At 39.9% G+C, this 13,875-nt stretch overlaps 1 protein-coding gene across 3 annotated transcripts in view; it reads left to right on the top strand.

The window, feature by feature from the left end:
• Positions 1-13,875, top strand: part of LOC148425483 (receptor-type tyrosine-protein phosphatase U) — a 196,495-nt gene that overhangs the window by 170,121 nt on the left and 12,499 nt on the right. For 2 of the 3 annotated variants that reach the window (XM_088410178.1, XM_088410175.1), the window contains 7 exons: positions 34-51; positions 3,292-3,328; positions 4,039-4,136; positions 6,547-6,663; positions 8,924-9,078; positions 10,508-10,643; positions 11,752-11,901. In XM_088410178.1, the coding sequence (XP_088266304.1) occupies positions 34-51; positions 3,292-3,328; positions 4,039-4,136; positions 6,547-6,663; positions 8,924-9,078; positions 10,508-10,643; positions 11,752-11,901 (711 nt within the window). The remainder of the gene's footprint in view (positions 1-33; positions 52-3,291; positions 3,329-4,038; positions 4,137-6,546; positions 6,664-8,923; positions 9,079-10,507; positions 10,644-11,751; positions 11,902-13,875) is intronic. The other variant, XM_088410176.1, reaches the window with a different exon arrangement.

Below are 13,875 nucleotides of genomic sequence, written 5' to 3'. Positions count from 1 at the left end.
CCTCCCCATTTCCTCAACCTTGCACCCCTGTAGATTCGGATTAACAGGGAAGTAAGTACTTCACCGCTTGTTCTTCTGCCTGCCATCGCTCATTTTTTTTCTCCTTCTTTTCTCCTCGTGCTCCTCTTTCCACGCTCCTCTATCCACAAATGCTCCGTGTCTTTTAGGAGTGTATTTATTAGACATGAAAAGGACCGAAAAAGCCCTAATGATTTGAAATGAACATAAGTACGCATGTTCTCTCAGCAGTCTGAACCCCGCTGTCTTTGTTAGTCCTCATAAGTGGCCCGGGAAGGAAGTTTAGTTGCCATGGTGACCGTGTCATCTTAGGAAAGGGGAAGCGTCCGTGCTGATAGGTTGGCAGGGGCAAGAGGAATTGTGGAATTGCAGGCTTGATCATCCATCTTCAACATTATCCCAATCATCTGAATTTGCTTACGTTTCGGTTTAGCCATTCATCAGTAATATGGACAGACTCAACTTATTGGGCTAGATGGCTTTTACAGCACTCACAAAACTCAAATGCACGCCGTCTGTATCATTTGCATACAGAAAATCCTTGGAACTTTCCTTTTTCGAGTTTCTTTTGATTATATTCGACATCCTTCTCTAAACATACAATTTTTATCCGCATGTTTATCTTCTCACCGGACACGACGGCGTCCGCAAGGTTTTCAGGCCACAGTTTTCAGAAAACAAAATGGCTTTCTCCTCGCAAGGTTAGATAAACAGACGCTTCTTTTCAGGAGGACGCTTGCTCATTCTCTGTGTCCACGCATTAAACTCCCCCAGGTGATATTTTGTCGTGTTTATTCCTCTCAAGACTGTGAAGGTGACTTCATTGTTAATCCATGTTCACTTCATCCCCTACCATATGAAAACGTCTGCCATCTGTATACCAAAGGCTGCGCCAGGCTTTTGGTATAAAGGATCTCAAGAATATTTGTTTCTTGCCAACTTGAATAGAATGATGTGAGGAACCTATGTAAAATTCCATTTGAAGACACCTTATTTGTGACGCAAAGGGAAAAATGCATGTAGAAAAAAATGGCTGGTGAGCTGGTTAATTGCCATTGTAGCAATACAATATACATATACAATGAAACGCCACAACACCCAAAAATCTGTTTTTAATTAGGGTTTTAGCTCCAGTTTTCACATTTGAGATGCAAATTGCGTGTATTTTGTTATAACAGAATGGCCACAGAAATAAATTTCATCATATGGCTTGAGAGAATTTCCGATGATGTAATCCTTGATTTTTGATAACATAAATAATGACTTTTCTGCCATGTTTTTGGAAGTTCTAACCCTTTCACTACCGATTTTTTTTTTTTTTCTGAATATAATAAAACTCAAGCCACACATTTCTTGTTTATAAGTCAAGGATACTTGAAAAATGTGTTGAAAATGTCCATTCCTGACTTCCACTTCCACCAATAAATACCACTGGGACAGTATATTATAGACCATGATACTTGTACAAAAGATGTGCCAGAGAAGTGAAAGTTATCACCAAACAGCTACAATACATCGTCATCAGTGTAATCTATAGTAACACACATATATTGTACATATTATCAATATATTTCCGCAGTACTAGATGGGAAATTGACGAGAAATTGTACAACGTAACCTGCCTTGTTAATAGTCGGTGTAGCACTGGCTTGTTGTGTATGGAAAAGTTGCTAAATGGCACTAGAATGTGTTGGTCGGTGTATAATGAACCGCTGGGATGCTATTTCATGTTATTGCTACGATTCCTATACCCACTGTGATTTTGTTTTAAAAGCTGTGGGATGCATTATCCCAACGGGAGTGAAAGGGTTAAAGATACTTTCCTAGGTTATCCTTCTTCAGCAGCAAAAAGTAAATATTTTGTTTTTAGAATTCATTTGATAACTTCCTTGTTTTTCATGCACAGTCAATGAATATGTTTTGAATCACATTTTGCCGACTGAAATAGGCATCATGCGCTCAGGGCTTGGCTAACAATCTCGACTCAGCTTGGGAGCGTCACATGACCAAACCCAGAAAGCAGGTGCTGCGTTACCTGAATCCATAGCACATGTTATTTAATTTACTGTACAGAAATATCTTCAAATAATTAATAATCAAAAAAAAAAAAGACAGCTGAAAATGGTTAAATAAGTATTGTATTCCTTTTAAGGGGCAGTATGTAAGATTTAGACCGTTTTTAATTGAAAAGGAATAAATTAAATGAATAATAAATAAATAATAATAAATAAATATTAAATAAAAAACAAATAAATAATACATTACAAAAACTTGCAAATGAATGTGTTCTTAATGGCCAACAGTAAGTTTTAAGTATAATCATAGGTCTGGTTATCATTTAATTATATTACAAGGGGGGTGGCACTTCTCCGGAGGCGGCCATGTTTGTTATAGCTACGGACAATGGTAAATGCAGCACCTGCAGCACCTCCTACGGTGCTCCGACCTCCTACGGAGAAAAACGGTCTTAATCTTACACATTATCCCTTTAAGAAAAAAAAAATCTAGGAAATTGTAGCTAAGTAAAACTTTCTAATGTAGAAAACGTTATTGAGTCCTGTGTTGCATACAAGCTAACTGCTAATGCCTAACCATGGACCACCAAAATATTTCCCAGTTGGCCAGCTCAGGCAACCGTAATTTGTACAACAAATCATCGTGTGATCTAAGTGGAGGGCAGAGTGCAAGCGGGGTTTGTGTGATTTAGCGCGGCAGCATGCTGTGTGAGCAAACTTTTTAACCCAGATTATGCTGCAACATGTGTTCCCTGTTAGGGAGTTTACTGCGATTTTTCAGATATATTCAGATTAGTCTATTGACATCACATGTTTTAAATGTTTGTTGTCGCTTGAAAAGCATCTCCAACCTTCACCTTTAACCAAACAATAGTTTTATTTTTGAAGATGCTTTTTTTATTGCACGGCGATGACATAGTGCACCTTTCATTGTCCTTCTAATTTATACTCGGGATCCAGGTATTGCTCATTTAGATGGCTCGACTTGACTGGGAATAAACTTTGCAGAAGGAATCACATTTTGACATATTTATTGCCGTATTAATTTTTTTTTCGTGGTAGAGTCTTAAAAGCGAGTGGGTCGACTTGGGGTGCAAAGACGCGATTCAGCAGTCGGTCGGTCAGAAAGCAGTAAAACACAACACAACACAGCACTGTCAGGGAGCGGTTGAGATGATGAGAGGAAAAGGGTGAGACACACAGCTGTGTGTGGGACAGATGGCTTACTCAGCATGTCATCTCTCTTTTTCTCTTTCAGGGCTACCATCGATCCAACCACTTCATCGCCTCTCAGGGTGAGTGTCCTCATATCGTGTGTGTGTGTTTTGATGGTGAGCTAGGGTGTAATAAATTAAGGATTATGTAGCTTGTGAAGCCACTCATGCACAGGCAAATCCAAAGGTGTTATTGTGGCCAGATTGTTAGGGGTTGCTTAATTAATCATAGCGGAAGCAGATAATTAACGCATTAGTGGGATCGTCCCAGTCCCAACAGCATCGAGGCGTCGGCATTGTTGCAAATAAACATGCAGTTCATCCACGTCATTTCCCATGAACTCTGAGCTTTTAAAATTTCGCTCCACTGGCTCCAAATTGTTAGGAGGAGCGTCATCTCCTTGGCAGCTCTTGTCACTAAGTCACTCATGAGCGCTTTTTCAGGGAGATGAAACTCTGGCAGAAAAAAAAAAAAAAAAGATGCCAATAGGCTTGCTATCTCACTCCCTTCTTTTTTTAAAAGTTCCTACTTGCTACTTTAAATGTCTGAAAGATGATTGATGGTCCTCCAGACTTTCATCATCATCTCTGTTGTTTCCTTGCCAGTCACCTCTTTCCTCTGCCAGGAATTCTCCTATATAGCTTTATTAACGGCACAATCTTGTGAGATCCTGCCATCAGAGGAAGGACACTAAAGGTCCCAATAATACAGAAGTTCTCAAGGCAGAAGCTCCCTCATTGAGTTGACAGCTGTTTGATGCTGCTCTTTCTTCCTTCCCTCTGCTTATCAGGACCCAAGCAGGAGACGCTCTATGATTTCTGGAGGATGGTGTGGCAGGAAAATTGTTTCAGCATCGTCATGATCACTAAATTGGTGGAAGTCGGCAGGGTAAGGAATATACGTCCTAGCTTCTCCCCTTTTAGCTCCACCCACTATTAAAACGATTGTCCGGGCAAGATGATCACCCAAGTTCCGATTCACTACATTTTGATTGTACTGTGAAACCACAGACTAAATAAATGAAAGAATTGGGTGAGTTTCCTGCAAGCATCTTACCGTATGACATAGTAAGGGTTGTGTTGACCCGTAATAATATCATTTCCCAAAACAAGATGAACTGCACATTAATTATAATACAGCTAATGATGTCAAGTGGATCCTTTTTTTAAGCAAATAATTGCAAATTTTCCAATTATCTCATCACGCTTTTCAACAACTGTTATATTTACTTGAGTAAAGACTTCAAGATTCTTTTGTCACAAAATATTTCTTTCTTTCTTTCCTAGAACTGCTTCTTTAAGATATGCGATACTTATATAGTCATTATTCAGTCAGTATTCTCTACAAAGCTTGTAGCACATCTACTTGGGTAAAATCGTTTATCATTTAATATCAGCGTACTCAAAATATTTTAGTTATACTGTATGTAGCTTCAAATTCTGTTGTATTAGCTTTCTTTGGTAGCTTTATATGATCATTTTCTATTAAATACAACTAATGAGCAAGTTTAAATCTGACAAGGTTACAGACTTTTCTTTTTGTCTGACCACATTAAAAAAAAATACGCAGCAGCAGAGGAAGTTGTTTTGCAAGGTGAGAGAGCTATATTGTTTTTAAATGGAATAAAAGTGATGGCTAATGTCGACCGCGGGCTCCAATTCAAGGACCTGCAGACTGACAAACAGGTCATGGGCTAACCGACAGGACATAGTGGTGGTGGACAAAGAGCAGAAGAGGGTAATGGTGATGGATTTGGCGATCCCAGCTGACGCCAACATCAGAAAAAAGGAACATGAGAAACTTGAGAAGTGTCACGGGTTGAAAGAGCAGCTGGAACGGATAGGGAGGGTCAAAGCTTACATGGTCGCTGTGTTTGTGAGGACACTTGGAGCAGTAACCCCCAAACAAGGTGAGTGGCTCCTGCAAATCCTAGAAACAACATCTGAAGCCTCAGTCCAGAAGAGTGCAGTCCTACGAACATCGAAGATACTGCGCAGAACCCTCAAACTCCCAGGCCTCTGGAGGAGCTGAGCTTGAGGATGACACGGATACCACCCCGCCGGGTTGGGGTTATTTTCATACACAGAAAATGCTGGTCCGCTCTGTCATAAATGTCCCATTTTCCCAATCAAGTTATTACCTCAATGAATGGTTAAAATCACACCATTTTGTGGCACACACAATTTTTTGTTTGTCTTTTTTCCATTTGAGAACTAAGGTCAGAAGAGGCAACAAATGTACAGTGGATGCTTTCAGGGTCTGGCCAAATGATGCCCTCTTTATGCTATTATCCCACTGTTTATTACGCAGTTTTATGAAACAACAAACAGCACATTTCACAAATCCCACTAGATATCCTCCCTCGTTAAAAAAAAAAAGAAAGAAACTCGCAAACTCTTTATGGCCCATAGTATATGAGACGTCAAGTACTGTTTTGAGCACAAAATGTCAACATCAGCAACTATCACTCGCATCAGACAAACAATAAAACTGTGCAAGTAGGAGCTGCAGCCATGGATGGACTATAAACTATAAATTCAGTGTAACCTGGTTATCTCCAATTTTGATAGTTCCCTCACTTGCTTCCAAATGTTCAAAATCACTTTCATTCATTGTGTGCCTTTCTTATGCTTCCTAAGACGACAAGGCTGTTTTCAAACCACTTGAATGCTAATGTGCCCCACTGAAGTCCTCTGCTGCCTCAAGTGAAGGTGTACCTCATATGATTTCCCATTGTTGTAAATAGTTGGGATTCTTTAAATGGCTTCATCTGCCATGCGCTCTATAGTCATGTGAGTGGATTTCCAGTCACTCTCAACACCCATATGAAGATCTAACTTGAGTGAGGAAAAATGTGGTCTGGTTGGTTTATTCAAGATATTTGGGATTGTTTTTTTTTTTAATATGTTAACAAATGTTTAACTCTAATTCATGTTCCATTGTGGCTCAATTAAAGTAAATTTGAACATCAAGTAGAACATCAATAAGGATGAGCATATTACTACATTCCTTTGATAGAAAACAGGGAACAATAAAACAGCTTCATTTGTTTTACACTTTGAAATCCAAATTGACAAATCCATTGAGTTCCCAGGGCTGACGTCCTGTGGTTCTTCTTTAGACCACAAACTGAAGCGAACAGCATAAGGATTTAATTGTGTAGTGTCACTATGCATTTGACATGCATCTTGAATCTAGAATCTTGAACTTTTGGAGACTGACTCAACAGCAAGTCGAGCTCTCCATTTTGCTTGATGACTAACAAGGATGTTGACAGTGCAATATTTTTCATATGCAGGTGAAATGCTGTAAATATTGGCCTGATGACAGCGAGATGTACGGTGACATCAAAATCACCCTGCTCAAAACGGAAACGCTTGCTGAATATACCGTCCGCACTTTTGCCTTGGAGAGGGTGAGTTGAAGGCCAACATGTGCATTTTGCCCTTAGAATAATTGGTACATAAAATGTCGTTTTAAAAAGTATAATTGTTTATCAAAGGGTTTGACATCAAGTCTTTTGCAATAATGTCTGACATCAAGTTGTGGTGGCAGTTCAACAACCTGCGCTGGCCTTGATTTGAAACGATACTTGACCAAATTACAAATATGTAGGCCTATCTGGCCTCGCGCATGTTGACTTAGTACCAAAAAAAGATGTGCGTATCAAGCACTGGCAGAGCCAGAGAGGGTTCCGAGGGCCTGTGCCACCTTTGGGATCCCCAAGATTGTAGAAAATTATTTTCACATGTATAGCACGAAACCACACAGTGAAATTCTTGACCCCCACACAAGATAACTGACATGTCCCCGCAAATGTAGAGCGTATGACTTTTAAATTAAGGCCGACAGGAACATATATGCAGTGAAATACACATTATGCCACTCTACTGGTAAAAAGTTCATACAACAGCCTATCGAAGATTATATCCACAGCATGTCATCTAGCTGTTTAAAATATCCTCAAAATGTTCTCCAAAAATGTTCTTTTTAGGAGGAAAGTGAGGGTGACGATAAACAGTATTGAAATTGCTTTGCAATACTTTAATGCACAATGTAATTCATCCGATGACTCAATTAATCGAGGAAATCAGATGAAAAATTGATGGAATTGCGTGTTGCATTAAAGTATTGCAAAACATCCATCCATCCATTATCTATATCCTCAGAAGGGTCGCAGACTTGCTGATGCATCTTCCAGCTTACTTCGGGCAGTAGGCGGGGGACACCCTGGACTGGTTGCCAGCCAATTGCAGGGCACACGGAGACGAACAACCATCCATGCACCCAATCACACCTAAGAAACATTTTGTATGTCCTATACACCTGCCATACTTGTTTTTGGAGTGTGGGAGGAAGCCAGAGTAACCAGGGGGAATCCATGCAGGCTCAGGGAGAACATGCAAACTCCACACAATAAGGCTCTGAGGCGGACCTGCTAAACAGTTCTCCATCGAGCCGCCTTTTGCAAAACAATTACCCCCCAATGACTGTTTATCGATAGGATTCTAAAGATCTCCAATATGAAGACCCTCAGTTTTTTTTTTCTAACTGGTGAAGAAGGATCCGAAAGTAGCTGACATTGAATGGTTTCAATTTGTTCTGGACCGGTAGTTCTGTGAACCGCTGGGGGCTGGACAACCATGTGGCTGCCCCAGACCATCAGATTACCTTGAATTTCGGACGCTGTATCAACCGCGACCTTCTACAAAATTTGGAAGTACTCTCACCAGAATGTTGGCGGTCCAACAATCGGGCTCTCTGCGAGGAATGTAAAGATCCAGATTCTATCTCCATAAATTAAGTAGCGAGCTTTCCACCGGTACCATCCATTTGCAGTAAGTGGTCGAGCAAGGTTGAGTTTGATGGCAGGATCGGGGCTTATTTCTGCTCCATCGCTTTCTGAGGATCATTAGGAACTACATTTTCAAGTTTCGCTCTTACCTGCCGAAGTAAGCCTTCAAATTAGAAATAGCGTATTAGAAACGGATTAAATACTCGACAGGGTTGGCCGCCGATAGGCTTGAGGGTCACGTGTTAATCTGCGGAGAATTAACAGTCATTATAGAGACTGCACTGCCTGTCTTCGCAGCGCGACTCTTCCAGAATTTGGCCCGGTTGGCCTTCTTTGCCGTCTGTCAATCTCCTGGGGAGCCTCACTGGCGGAGCTCCAAGCATCTCCAAACGTGTCAGTGGCACAAACGCAGCATTATCAACACACTGTCACACTCGCTCTCGCAAGCATACTCCGCTGTTTATTCAAATCAGCAAGAATTTGGGAGCCGGTGACAGCTTGTTTTTAGAGGCTTTTTGAGCGAGGTGTGGGGCGCTGGATTTCTGTCCTCAACAAATCTTTGCTTTGCGGCTTTACTTTGTCATCTCAGTATAGAGGGAGAAATTGTTGTGCACCCCCTTGAGCTCAGAGGGCCTGAGTTATTCCCTTCCACGTCTGTAAAACTGCATCTGCTGCGAGTCTGCGATGCCCTGAGGCCCGACTGTCCTAGAAGACCTAAGACCCCATATAAATAATGCCCACAGCCAAGAAATCTGTCACATCTATCACAGACGGGGAACATCACTGAATAGATGGGAGCGCCTCTCAGAAAAGGGCCCCCTGGCTCAGATGCAAAATGCTGTGTTTTACACGCTCATGTTAACTATGTTTCTGTTGACAGAGAGGATACTCAACCAAGCATGAGGTCCGTCAGTTTCACTTCACATCCTGGCCTGAGCATGGGGTGCCCTATCACGCCACTGGTTTGCTCGCCTTTATACGAAGGGTGAAAGCCTCTACGCCTCCTGATGCTGGACCTGTGGTGGTCCACTGCAGGTAACCTTCTTTTAAGCAACTTTTGCATCATACAGGCACGCAACCGGTAAATAATGGCATTAACCGGGAATATTATACTATGGCTATGATTCCAAATGCAAATGTTTTGTATATTATATTCACTACAACAATTATATTATGAATTGTGTGGACTGACTGCGACATTGCCACTGATAAAATACCCACCAGAATTTTTTTGTTTGTTTGTTTTTGCTTCTCTCCTGTTTTTTAAAATTGATTTTAAACTGTTCAGGTTACCCCTGGCAAAGCCAAAATTTTCCACTTAGCAAAAATCTCATATTTTCACCCAACCCAAATATGAAAAATATCAGGTTTTTTTCTATAATTTATTTTTTGACCGATGTAAAACATTGAGAATTTTAATTGTTCCAAATCCAAAAACATTCAAACTTCAATATATTCAGTTCATTCATGTTCATTCCATGTCATTCAATATTATTCCATAAAATTCCACATCATTCTGCATGATTTGATGTTTTCATCCCTCACATGCCATATCTCCAGAAATACAATTCTCTACTTTATGAAGTTGTTGCAGGTGATCTGACCTACATTAACAAGGCGCCTTGCTGCATTAAAAAGCATGCTTACATTTGAGCTTTTGCAAAGTGTCTGTTAGCACTACATGCAGCCCAGTAACACTATTGCTGATGCTAGCACTTGAGGTTGATTGTTAGAATTCAGTGTTAATATTATAATTGAGTATAAATGCAGCACAGAGTGTTGTATCTAATCCATCCATTCATTATGAATAGCATTCTTCTGCCACATAATGAAAATATTGTTTATTTATTTAATTACTGATATCATAAACCATTGAAGCAGGTGACCTTCGGTCGACAGGTGCTATTCTCTTGTTTACAAGCAACTGAATCACCCAGCTGTTGTTAAGATCACAAAACAGTTACTAAGCTTAGTGGAAGTTTTTCTATGCGTAACCTCTTGGTTCTCAATTCTTTTTTTATTGCTCACTGAACTGAACACACAGACATTGGGGAGAGAGGTTCCCCCAGATGTAATAATCAAGAAACACATATAGCTTCCTTCATTGAACTTCCATTTTGAAGCTTCTGTTCATTTAAAACTCAGCATGCGTTGTCAGCATCTCAGTCAGAAAACAGAGTATGTTGTAGTCAGAAAACATAGCGTATGTTGTTGTATAATCTTTCCCAGTAGATTCAACAACAAGTGTAAGGTACCACTTTGCGGTAAGCAGAATACAGTAGAAAGAAAAAGACTTTGATCTTTAAGTCTCCCACAGTCATCTTTGACTCCTGCATTTCAAAATGGGTAGAGCACCCACCGAGTGCGACAGCTGCATGTGTTAATTATTGAGGGCCACCTCAAAAGACGCTCTACGCTCGAAGATGTGCAAGGTTCCTAATGATGTTCTTTCTTTGTGTGGCAGTGTGGGGGCGGGCCGCACAGGCTGCTACATTGTCTTGGATGTCATGTTGGACATGGCTGAATGTGAAGGTGTGGTGGACATCTACAACTGTGTCAAAACCCTCTGCTCACGGCGCATCAACATGATCCAGACAGAGGTCAGATCAACAGGGGTCAAAACATCCATCCATTTTCTAAAGCATTTTATAGCCTAATCCCAACTGACTTGGTAGAAGGGAGTAGCCTTCTTATAAAAAAAACCTGAGCTGGTAGCCAAAGGGGTTTGAAAATACATTAAATACATAATCTCTCTATTTTAAAAGATATTGAGCCAGTCTAAAGTTTGGAAAAACCTACAGATTAAGATGTTTCCAATGTTAACGCATTCGGCGACAGACATTTTCTCACCTTCTTTTAACCTAACAAATAAAAATATCAGAGACGAACTGATGTTTTGCCGTTGGACCGCCGAATGACAACGATGTCATTAAAAACGATGGACTAAGCCCGACGGAAAACAGTCAATTTTGTCCATTTTAATTCATCGTCGTAATCATCACCCCCTCTGTCACCTGACACAGGTGGTAATGATTTCTCAATCAGTTAAATCTTCCAAATTTCTGGGAAATAAACATCCAAAAACAACAGACCGACAACAACAAAGGGGGGGGTCCATGTCCTGATGGTGCAGTAAATAATGGGCCAGCAAAAAAATAAAATAAAATGTAAGATGTCCACCTCTGAAAAGTATTACCTCTAATTGAATGAAAGAAAGCAAAAAAATACATCTCTGAGATGGAATGAGATAATATACAAGTATAAATTCTTTTAAATAATGAAAAAAAAAAGTTTTTTTCAAACTTTTGACTGGTACTGTACATTACGGCTTCTTTTCAGAAAATCCAGTAAGTCTTATACTGTTGTTATTCAATTCCCTCTGGGTTGATAATGAAGGTCAATGTTGTCTAGGTGCGTTGCTGTTTGCATGTGCTGATCATTTGCATATTCAACATTTATTATGCAAATCAGACATTGGCATTGCTGCTTATAACATGTGTAGCTATTTGCCTCTTTCCCTTAATTAAAAACCGTGTTATTGCAAATGTTTGTTTTCTTGAAGATGTGTATTTATACTAAAACAGCTTTGTTATCCTACCAACGTGTTTAATTTATAACAAGACAGGTCAGACTTGTTATATTAAATTTTACATGTGTTTGAATAATACATCATATGTGTTTCTGATATTTGTCTCTCTTTGTCTACAGGAGCAGTATGTATTCATCCATGATGCCATTTTGGAAGCCTGCCTGTGTGGCGAGACGTCCATCTTGGTGAACGAGTTCTCGGTTGCCTACAGAGAGTTACTGAGAGTGGATTCCCAAAGTAATTCCTCGCAACTTCGTGAGGAATTTCAGGTCAGTTTTTGGAATTGTTACCCCACTGCAATCTGTTTGCAAGTTGTTCACATTTTGAATTTTGAAAGTATTTTTTATTGTTTTAAACAATGGAGTTTACATAGTAAACAACGGAAAAAGGAAAAGTCTTGCTTAGTCAAACTGTTGGCCAAAGAAAAATGGATTTCATTTGAAATTTTCAATCACATTGGCTTTTGCCATTTTCACTGTCAGAGTTTTAAAAGACGTCCACCTGATAGCCCTGTTTGAAAAAAACTGAACAAAAAATTAAGGGGATGGATAGGGAGGCAGTTTGTCAAAATACTGTAAAATATTGTGATAATTGACAAAATTGACACGTCGTCTCCTTTTGTCATTCCGTCTTGGAAAGCAGACTAAAGTAGTATGACAATTTGTCGTACATCTATAGATTGAATCGAATGGAATCGTTTTGAATCGAAAACTTATTTTGAATGCAAATATTTTCTGAATCAAATGGGAGACCCAAAAACAGACGAAAGAGCGAATGCGCGCATGCACAGACGGACGGAAGAATCGAGAAAAAGATTAGATGGAAAAAAAAACACTTTAACTTTGGCAATATCTAATTGATCACAATTAACCTGTTAATCTGACATAAATACTCATAAAGTTCATATGTATAAAGATTATACTTGATATCTTAAATTATAGTGTGCACTTCTGATACATGCCGATGTGTGGCAAACGTAAATAAACCTAAAAATATGTCTACTGCTTCTGACTAAATCCATCCATTTTAATTACTCATTCATGTTTTTGTGCAACAGTAGAGAAATACTTTCCCCAAAATTTTGTTCCAAAAATTAATTGGAATTGAGTGTCTACTCTTTTAGCTGATGTCTCAAAGGCTGATCCATCTTAATTTATACCAGTGCGTAATTGCACACCTTTGTAGATACACTCCAACTACCCATGCCTGCCCACTTTTATTATGATTTATGCATTATTCATTATAAACAAATACAAGTCAACAATGTTAGCAATGATACTAAACAAACCCAAATTAATTTTGAAAGTTCCCTCTTTGGCACAGCCCTGCCTTTTCACAAATCTGCTCATGAGCGGAAATAAACACAAAAACGCAATGAAAACTTTCTCAGCGGAGGCAATAAAAGCATGTGAACTTTGACTGTCGGTTGTGTTTGGCTCCGTATTGCATAGCCATCATGTGTGCGAACGTATAGATCTTCAGTTAAAACTACAATAAAGAGACAGACAGTGATGACAGCTGCCCTCCTGTGTTATTATGACATTTTGAGATGTGCACGGAAAGCAGGAAGTAGTTTAATGAGCTTGTTTTGTTGTGTTTGCGCCACATGCGCCTCCGCAGAAGTGTGTACGTGTCGTGCGGGATGATGATAGCGCCACTTCACTGTGTGACTGCATTATAATCTTTGGTTGGGAGCAACACGCTCACTGCACGTTTTATTAGATGTTGATATGGAGAGAAGAGAACCAGCTGTGTTCTCACGTGCTCCTCTTACCTCATCCTCCACCCCCATTCTGCCGCAGCGCTCGTGCCGACCGCCAACCGCAATGAATCCCGGTTTTGCATTTCAAAGTGACGCTCTGGAAGCTCGTGCACTTCCTTTAATTTGATGCCGTTTTATCCCCTATGTTCTACATAGGAATTATGAAGCATGTATGTTCGGGATTAGGAACATGTGCGAATAGTGTGACACTGTAATTACAAACATGCCTTGCATTGATGCTGCCGCCTTAGCCGACTGTGACTGTTGTTCAGAAGCCTCCCTGTCGCCCAAAAAGCACTCTGCTTTCTTTTTTTTCTTTTTTTTTTTTTTTTTGCGGCATACGTGTGCCAAATTCAATATTTGATGTGGAGCCTCTACCAGGTAAAAAAGCAAGTTTGGGTCATGTGTGAGTTAGTTTGCATAATGAATGAAAAACCTCAATTTTTATTATACTTTGTGGACAGCTCAAACTTACAGAGCG

Source organism: Hippichthys cyanospilos, chromosome 3 (genome assembly GCF_059441005.1).
Source record: "Hippichthys cyanospilos isolate Australia breed blue-spotted pipefish chromosome 3, RoL_Hcya_1.0, whole genome shotgun sequence".
Classification (NCBI taxonomy): Eukaryota; Metazoa; Chordata; class Actinopteri; order Syngnathiformes; family Syngnathidae; genus Hippichthys; species Hippichthys cyanospilos.
The sequence above is the reverse complement of the archived record's forward strand: the minus strand, read 5'-3'. Positions and strand labels throughout refer to the sequence as shown.